This window comes from Archocentrus centrarchus, chromosome 20 (assembly GCF_007364275.1).
Source record: "Archocentrus centrarchus isolate MPI-CPG fArcCen1 chromosome 20, fArcCen1, whole genome shotgun sequence".
Classification (NCBI taxonomy): domain Eukaryota; kingdom Metazoa; phylum Chordata; class Actinopteri; order Cichliformes; family Cichlidae; genus Archocentrus; species Archocentrus centrarchus.
The window spans coordinates 24,439,113-24,449,054 of NC_044365.1; the positions used below are offsets into that span (position 1 = coordinate 24,439,113).

General features: G+C 40.0%; 1 protein-coding gene across 1 annotated transcript; it reads left to right on the forward strand.

Annotated features, from left to right (window-relative positions):
* Window positions 1–679: 679 nt before the first annotated feature.
* pcolce2b (procollagen C-endopeptidase enhancer 2b) lies at window positions 680–9,519 on the forward strand. The gene is made up of 9 exons (XM_030757131.1): window positions 680–831; window positions 1,107–1,215; window positions 1,593–1,848; window positions 2,681–2,805; window positions 3,393–3,529; window positions 3,630–3,793; window positions 4,724–4,807; window positions 6,713–6,880; window positions 7,246–9,519. Exons 1-9 carry the CDS (start codon window positions 698–700, stop codon window positions 7,374–7,376), a joined length of 1,308 nt encoding a protein of 435 aa, XP_030612991.1. The 5' UTR covers window positions 680–697; the 3' UTR covers window positions 7,377–9,519.
* The last annotated feature ends 423 nt before the right edge of the window (window positions 9,520–9,942 follow it).

A 9,942-nucleotide genomic window follows, 5' to 3' on the forward strand; every position in this document is an offset into this window, starting at 1 on the left:
TGAGCAACCTCTGAACTGGCATGTCACGATTGGTCAGATTTCACCTATAATAAATACTGCCTTTTGATTCTTTTTTTTTTTTTTTTTTTTTTTTTTTTTTTTTTTTAGAAAGAAAAGCAGGGCTGGGATAGGCTCCAGGATGGATTGATAGAGATGTATCACAGAAAGGAAAGAATTTGAGCAATAATGAAATTGCTTGCACCATAGTTTGTCCAGCAGGTGGTGCTCTCATTTAATCCTCAATTGACCTCTTACCTGTGCATAATTCTGACAAGCTACCACATTTTTATTTCTTTGTATTTTATATTTCGGTTGATATCAAATTTAAATTTAGAGTGGAGACCCAAACACCCAGTTGCCTCATTCACCTGTGGGTACAAGCTGTTATTTGAAGTCTCAGAGATATATAGGCCATGTTGATTGGAATGTGAAACCATGCATAGGTAACTTCTTGAGTCAAGTTTATTCATGCCATCTCCTTCAAGGTTTTTGAGGCCAACTAATGCGAGACCCCACTCCCTCCCCTCCCAGCGCGTCTTTAACCCCCCCCGAGGAAAAAAAAAAATCTGCACCCTGTGCTCCGTCCCTCCTACCGCGCAGAACAAACGCTATATTCATCTGCTTGAGTTTTCCGTTGCTGAAACTCCTTACAGGAACTCCAGGGTACTTTTCCCCTCCGTTTGCGCTGTTGTACACAATGCCATTCATGCCACGGGGTGAAAACCGGCGAAGCTCCTGCTCCGTCTTCCCAACAATGTGGAGAACATGCAGTATTTTTTGCGCATGGACTCTACTGTTCTTGACAGAAGTCTTTGCGCAGTCCCAACAGAGGTACTTCTTCATCTACTTTTTTCCTCCCCCGTCTAAATTATTTTTGAAAGATTTATGAGGTGAAATGTGTTAAGGATCCCAATTAGGTTGCTGAAAAGCACGGTCAGATGACTGGAGTTAGAGGAATATTCTGCGTATGGGCTGCCTCAGGACATGTGGCGCATTGGCGAGGAATTAAATCTGTGCTGCATCCACCGGATATCATCAACTTAAAAAATGTTTTAATGCAGTATCATCTTTGTATTTATAGTTATAGAAAATATCTTTCCCCTCAGACCAATCTTTACATGTGGCGGAAACATCACAGGAGACTCTGGAGTAATCGGGAGCCAGGGGTACCCGGGAGTTTACCCTCCAAATACCAAATGTGTGTGGAGAATAACAGTGAGTCCACTTGTGTTTTTCATTCCCACCATAACCTGTAATGACAGTGATAAAGCTGATTGTTAATTAAAAGGACACCTAACAACATGACAGTCTTTGGCTAAATCCAAACTCCTAATTTCCTTCTAAAAATAGTCAACCACAGCCGCAGTTCGCCACTCAGCAGTTTTTTGCTGAGTGGCTCTGTTATATTACTGTACTTTGCAGCAGTGAAGCTGATGGTGTAGCTGGAAAAGCTGCATTACCTGCTGCGCAATTAAGTTAAAATGTTTTACAATATTAAAGTAACAATATTAAGTATTTCTGAAAGGTCTCTGCTCATTTGTTTATTGTGCCATTTAATAATAATATTACTGATTATGCAACTTCCCACCCAGGTCCCTGAGGGCAAGGTGGTGGTCCTGTCATTCCGCTTCATTGATCTGGAGAGCGACAACCTGTGTCGCTACGACTATGTCGATGTCTACAGTGGCCACGTCAATGGACAGAGACTGGGTCGCTTCTGTGGGACATTTAAGCCAGGAGCCCTTGTTTCTACAGGCAACAAGATGCTCCTGCAGATGGTATCTGACGCCAACACTGCTGGGAGTGGTTTCTTGGCTGTTTTCTCTGCTGCCCATCCACATGAGAGAGGTAGGAAAACATGGGGAGAAGTTGGCATGCTTCCTCTTAACACTGCTGTCTTAGTCAAAGGTGCCAAGTTTGCAAGGGTAGAGGAATATCTTGCCGCTATCCGAGCATGTAATGCAGAGCTATGTGGAGCTTCTATAAGGTTTTTGAGAAGTAAATGTACCTCCTGTCTATTCAGATACGTAGTAAAACAATAGGAAGTATCATTTTGTGTACTGCTCAGTAATAACAGGTGATAGTTTTATGTGTTCCAAAACAAGGCCGTGGGCTTAAAAAAGAAAGCTGCATTTCAACTCTTTTCACAGTACGATGAGGAATTTGTCATGTTTTTCAACTACTGTGCTGCAAGGTAAAGGACAGAAATTTCACTTAGAGCCTTTAGTCTTTTCCTCACTGTGCCATCTACTGTTTTTGGAATTTTAATGTCTGGTTTTCTGTACCGTAGGAGCTGACAGCTATAGTGGACAGTGTCAATTAACCAGCCGGCCTGGCTCTTACACACTGGCAGAGTCACTGTTGATATCCTGTCTTTAAACATTGTTAAAACTCCACTGCACCACATGTCATCTATTTGTAAAGAATTGTTTGCTTCACTGTGTTAAATTTATTTATTTGTTTAAACATGAGTGACCTGCTTTTTATGGTATTCATAATGACAAAAAAGCAATGAGAGCCTCTAGATGGAGTTAATAACACGAACACATTATCGACACACCACTATAGCCTTTAAAGGCTTGTTAATTAATGTTAACACTTTCACTCATGCAATAAGAGGAGGAGTATTTGGCAAATTAATTGTGTAATCATAGTACTAACTTCAGTCATTACTCCTCAGGGGACCAGTACTGTGGAGGCAGGCTGGTTAAGCCCTCTGGGACTTTCAAAACACCCAACTGGCCCGAGAAGGACTACCCAGCTGGTGTCACCTGCTCCTGGCATATAGTGGCACCAAAGAACCAGGTCATACAATTAATTTTCAAACGGCCAAAAATGCAAAAGTGAATTTTGTGATGTTTGTTTGTTAAGTCGCTTAACAATGACATATGAATCATTCGCGCATAAAAAAAGACACCTAATTCAAGGGATAAACCAGTGTTGTATCTACACCTAACAGACAACTTAGCAAAGAATCAATTTTAAATTGTATCTTTAGGCATTTTCTTACTAGGTGCCTGTTGCAAAAATACATAATTTGCTTCCATTTCTTTAGTTAAATCTATGAAAAATGCCAAAGATAACACAGATTGACAGACACAAAATAGTATTTGTGTACCAACAAGGTGATTCTCAAAGAACTATTAGCCAAAAACTTGGCAAATCTCCGAATGGCGTGGAGCATGTCCTTAGAAAATATGAGGAAACTGGACAAGTGGAGGACAAAAGAAGAAGAGTCTCACTGAAATGTCATTTTAAGACATGCACACTTCATATATTGCAGTTTCACTACTGCGCAAATTCCACATATTCAAATGGCCTATCCTAGGGTCTATTATAAATTTTTTGCTAGAAACAAAAAGGATTAGTTTGTGATTTGTCTCCTGCTGCAGATAATTGAAGTGAAGTTTGAGAAGTTTGATGTGGAACGAGATAACTACTGCCGCTACGACCACGTCTCCATTTTCAACGGGGCAGAAATCAATGATGCAAAGAGGATTGGCAAATACTGTGGAGACAGCCCCCCCGCGTAGGTGATTTCTGTCATGCAGAAGATTTCATTTTCACTAAACCATCATATGACTTCACCTCAATTCATCCGCAGTCTGCTTTCCTGTGTTGCTCTTCAGGCCAGTGTTCTCGGATGGGAATCAGCTCCTAATCCAGTTCCTGTCAGATCTCAGCCTGACTGCTGATGGCTTCATTGGACACTACAAGTTCAGACCAAAGAAATTCCCCACCACCACAATACCACCTACAACTACCACACAGCCAGTCACCACCAGGCCCATACGTAGGTAGCAGCTTATAACATCCATAGACTTCTAAAATCTGTACTGGCTGATTTTAACTATACTTGCTTTGTACTGCTGGGATCTTTGCTAACATGCAGGGTTTTATCTTCTGCTTTCAGCTTGAGAGGGACCTGGAATACCCCTCCAATAGCAAATCTAGGCAAGAGAAGGAATAAGTGAAATGTTTAAGTAGTAGTACAATGTGTTGCTCATGGTCTGAATTCTGTTTTAGAGCTATTGTCTTGCACATGTGGCTCACATAAGAACAAATGCTCTGCTCATGTAAAATAGATTATAAGTAGTCAGCCAGTGAGTCAATAGAACATACTGGAAAGTATAGTCCAATTATAGATGCAGCCCAGCACATGTTCAAACACAGCATATGCTAAAACCGTGTGTTGTGCTCATAACATTTCTCTTGTGTAAACTATACATAACACAAGTTAACACACAGTGTGGGCGTGCGTCTGCACCTGCAATCACAGCTCATTTTCATAGTCAGACTCGCATTCCCACACATTGTTGTTTTTCCCCTCAGTCAGGCCAGGTTATTTTGGCGCCCCCCTGCCATGATATCATGCTGTGACACTGCTTTCTGGTTGGCTTATCTCCCCCCGCCGACTCTTCCCTCTGCAGTAAGAAAAATATTTGCACAGTCACATTGGATTTTCTTCAAACCTCAGTTCTTTCCTTTATGGATTCTTTACTATCTTTAACTTCAAAAACAGATGTTCCCTTGCCACATGATCTAGCTATTGTCTCTGATGCTGACAGCCATTCATTTGGAGAGACACTTGTGTTACCGAGAATACTCAGTAAATAGGCTGCAGCAGAAGCAGACGGCATAACTTACATGCTTGCGTCACTGGCAGGCAAAAATTACAGAGACTGATTTTCTTGTGTGTGTGTCTCTCTTTCCCTTTATGCAGCTCTGAAGTACTCTGTTGCCCTGTGCCGGCAGAAATGTAAAAGACGAGGAACGCTCGAGAGCAATTACTGCTCCAGCAATTTTGGTAAGAACATAAAAGCTTACTGTAATTTATCTAAACCACACAAAGCAATAGTCACTAATATGTTCCAGCTTTTTTTTTTTTTGCGTGTTATTTAACATATCTACTTTAACAGTTACTAATCTTAAACCTCTTGAATTACAGATACTCCTAAGATTTATATGAGCACACCCCACACTGGCACTGACAGCTAAAACTCCCCTTAAGTAGCAGTTTATAGTCTTGATCATGCTACTATCTTTTCTCCTGTGATTTTTCCCTTCCACATCTGAAAGACTTCATTGATAGCCTGTCAGGAACTGAATGACTGCATACAGTAGGGCACAGCCACCTCTAGTCTAAACATAAATGTACACCCAGTCACTGACTGTAGGCAAAGTGGCAATAAATGAAGGTGTTTATTCAAGCTCGGCTTCCATTTGCTGCTCTCCCGCTCTCTGATGTGTCTCGCTCTCCGAGACGTTAACCGCATGTGTCAGACTGGCATTTCAAAGAGTTCAATCGGATTTGCATGAGGAAAAAAAAAAAAAAAAAAGGAAAGGCAAGTGATGTGGTGATGCATATGGAAAAAAAATCGCTTTCATTGAGATGCATTGGTGGGATCAACATATTCCAGTGAAATGCAAGATACAACAAGGCTGAAAATAGTTGTCCAATCAGCACTCATAACTATTGCTATTTTTAAAAATCAGATTATGTGATACACACACACACACACACACACACACACACACACACACACACTGGATTGTCAAATGCAGTTCTTCACTGGTTTATGTAACAGTAGCAACATGGCAAAAACAGGAGGTCCTCTGCTTAATCTCATCCCTGTCAGGAAATGAAACAGGGACGTGAAGTCCAGACATGTCGGTACCATCAGTGTAAAGAATTCTATTCGTGCCGAACGAGCTGCGGCTCCATTTCGCTCCACTGGCTCCACTATCACTCAGCTCTCACTGCTAAATGTCACTTCTCCACGAGTCATCAAAACAAACAACAAAACTGTATATTTTTCGTACTAAACAGGAAATGACTAAAACATCACCCTGCACCATGCATATTGGTCACATTGTTTAAGCGCAATTGGTCAGGAAAATAAACCTGGAACCAAGTAGCAGCTCTATTCTGAGCAGTTAAACTGTCAAATGATTTATCATAAAGTTTTGTTTTTTTTTTAACTGTTGAGTGACCCTCATTTTTATCTGTCTGTTTGACAATAATGATGTCCCGCATTTAATTTTGTCCGTTTTTGTCAGGGCTGGAATTCTTTGATGTTGTATTAAAGGGAGCTCTTACCTCATAGATGGATGAGGAAGCTGTAAAAAAGGTCATGGGGTGGAGCACTCACAGCCTGAAAGGAAATGTATAGAGTCTATGCTGTTAATTCACAGTGACATTTTTAAGGACACGCTGCACTTCAAAGACAAGGAGTTGAGATGTTGCACGCACATATTGTTCACAGCTCTCCCAGATCATTAAGAATAACTATGAGGGTTCTTTTATGACAGCAGTTTCTGTGTTGAATCCCCCACTGCAAAACCCGGGCTTCCCTTTGTCTCACATTGCAACATCCCTTCTAAATATTACATTTCTGAATTCACTCGTCACAGGAATCTATTATAGTGTTAGTGTTTCAGCACAACAAACCTTATTCATCTGCATATAATAAGTAATTAAAACTTCACCCTATTTCCAGTTGAGCTGCAGTTGTCCCTCTGCTTTTAGGATTTTGTTTTAGAAACAGAAGTTGTTGTAGCCACTGATGTTGTAGTTTTGTATACATTAAAATGTACTTGTATTCTTGACATATAGACTTGTTTTTGGATTATATACAACATTTTTTTATTAGGAAATGATATTTTTGCATGTTTAATGTCATTTTTCATCTGCCTTTTGTGTTTACAACAGTGATAACTGGGACTGTTATTACGGGAGTGATTAGAGGAGGAAGTATGTACGCCACTGTCTCTATTATAAATGTGTATAAAGAAGGCAGCCTGACAATCCAGCAGGCAGGAAAGACAATGAGCACCAAGATCATTATCCTGTGCAAAAAGTGCCCAGTTATCAGAAGAGGTGAGTGTACAGCATACAGCTGAAATTAATTTATCTCAGTGTCCTCAATATAAATTTTTTGATTGGTCCTTATCTGCAATGTGATAATCACTATATAGATGCTGGTTGACTGTTTTGAATAACTTATGGCTCTGAGTTTGCCTCCTCTGATGTGCTGTCACTCTCAGTTCAACGAAAAGTGTTAGGTGAGCGGCAGAACTCACTGTCCAAACAGTCAATTCTATTCTAAATACTGTAAGTTTATATGTACGCATATAAACATATGGTATACAGCCCTGCTGTGTGCAGATTCTCATATTCGGCCTCCCTGAATGTCTCTGCCGTTCTGCCACTGCATTCAGGTTTTTTTTGTGTGACCTCACCAGGCTTGAACTACATCTTCATGGGCCACGTGGATGAGGAGGGCCGCGGAAAAATCGCCCCGCACCACTTTGTTATGGCGTTTAAGACAAAGAACCAAAAAGTGCTCAACGTTTTGAAAAACAAGCAGTGCTGAGTTCCAGTAGCGCTGGTGATCTTCTGTTAACTGGCCCGCCCGAGGCTCGACTGTGGATGGAAACAATTACGTGGAGAAAAAAAAAAAAAATGTCCTTCTCAAGAACACAAACACAGGATAAAAGAAAGCAAATCTGAATCTGTTTGCAGAGCTGCCACTACAGAACGAGGAAGCTATGTGATTTATTCAAGTGATGGAAGCTCAGATTTGTGTGTTCAGTCATTTTCCTGTATAATCATTGTAAAAACAAAGTACACCACATATGTCAGTTCTGAGATTTTACGTGTCAGGATATAATAAAAATTCATCTGGTCTTTTTGTTTAACAAAAACTAAGTCAAAATGCAAAAGCAGTGTGTGAAACAACTAAATACACAAGATTCAGTGTAACCACTTTTAGCAGCAATAACTTGAAGCAGTCATCTTCTGTATGACTTTATCAGTCTCTCGCATCATTGTGGAGGGAGTGTTAAGGTCCTACCACAGCATCAGCGATCAGCTTCAGGTCTAGACTCTGACTGTTCCATTGCTGTTGGAGATTTGCTGGAGTGCTTGGGATCATTGTCTTGCACCACGTTTGGAGGAAACCAAATACAGCATATCAACACGAACACCTCCTTCCAGTTGTAGAGAACAGTGCTGGAGGGGTGATGATTTGTGCTTGTTTTACAGCCACAGGACCTGGGCAACTTGCAGTCATTGAGTTTACTATGCACTCCTCTGTACAGCTATGATCCAGTTTGAGCCAAACTTTAGCCGTCACGTAGATGGCCTCATATTTGACTCTAGAATACTTTGGTATACAAAGGAGTGGTGATACTGTGTTTGGTTTTCGGCAAACGTGGCTCTGTGCATCATGGCCAAACACTTACTTTGGTCTCACGTGTCCAAAGGACATTGTTCCAGAAGTCTTGTGGTTTGTGCAGATGCAGCTTTCCAAATCTAAGCCGTGCTGCCATGTTGTTTTCAGAGAGGAGCTTTCTCCTGCCAGTCCTTCCAAATAAGCCACTCTTGTTCAGTCTTTTTCTAATTGTACTGTCATGAATTTTAACATTTAAACAACTTCTGCATCTATAGAGGTGCTCACACTTGCTGATGATCAATTGGTGCAACGCACATTCGATTAGCAGCACCTGCTGCTACTTACCTTCTTAATTCTTATAGAAGCAGTAAGGGTGTTCTTAGTTTTTCATACACTGCTTCTGCATTTTTGCATTCTTTTTTTTTTTTTTTTAAATAAATAATGACACTGTAAATTTTTTTTTTTTTTTTGGTTTATCTGAAGTTGTATTTACCTAATTTTAAGCCCTGCTAAAGAGCAGATGATTTTTTATCATGTCCTGATACATAAAAACTTAGATGTGAAAGAGAGCGGTCTTTCTTTTTTACCATGACTGTACATCGCATGGTTTGGGAACAAACAAGACGCTGAGAAATTCCCATCTGTCTTCAGTTAAAAAGAACAGTCAGTCTGTTTTGTATCATCAGATTAATCAGCAACATAATTAGTTGGAAATTTTCACCTCTGTTCTCAGACCATTCTCTGCCTGGTCACATTCATGTCATGCTCCTAGCGCAGAATTAAACTGACACCAGTAACTGGTGCCTGAAATTGGCAGAACAGCAGTTAATTACCATGCTTTACGTAAATTAAACATTATTCATATTGTTTAAAAAAATTCAGTGTGCACATCTGCTCTGGCATTCCATAGCGGGACCTTTACTCTCACAGTATTCCATATTCTGTCTTTTCAGTTTTCCCCTTTGAGGCTCTTGAATACAATGTGAGTAAAGGATGGAGTTGGTGCATTAAATGAAGATGTCTGTCTGGGAGACTAGTCATTTATTTAACAAACCTGCTTAATATACACAGGGAACCTGTTGGAGCTAATTGCTGTAGTTTTTAATGATGGTTAAGCACCTGCCATTAAATTCCCGAGTTCAGTTTTAATAAGCTGGTTTGGAAGTTTTAATTGTGGTGATTTAATGTGCAATATTTAACACATGCAAGATTCATTTAAAACAGTTTTCTTCTGGTTTCATGTTAAGCAAGCGAGGAGTTCATTTGCTGAGGCTTTATTCATTAGTTTGGTTATGGATTCAAAGCATCATTGTTATCACAATATTCACTTAGTGTCTTTTTTTAGAAGCAAAAGTATGAAAACTATTTTCTTATGAAAAAAAATCTATTAATATTATTTATATTTTGTTTTCATCTGTCCAAATAAAATGCTTTCACCACTTTATATTGTTTCTCTTATTGTGTAAGACTTTTCGCCTGAAAAAATGCCACATAATATTTGGTCTGTTTAGAGCAGTCAAGACAAATACGCTCTGCTAAGCATGAGAATGGGTCAGGTGTTTGTAATGCGGCTCTCACGTGGACCGGATCTCTCGGCACTTGGCTGAATAGTTTTCTTGCTTTCAGACCTGTTGTAGCCAAAACTTGATTTTCATACAGAGAAAGTAAATTCTCAGAAAAAACAGCATTAGCAATCAGCAAAAATGTCTCAGCTCTTTATGCCATGAAATATCCTGCAGGTCTTTCTTTTGTCCATAAATCTTTA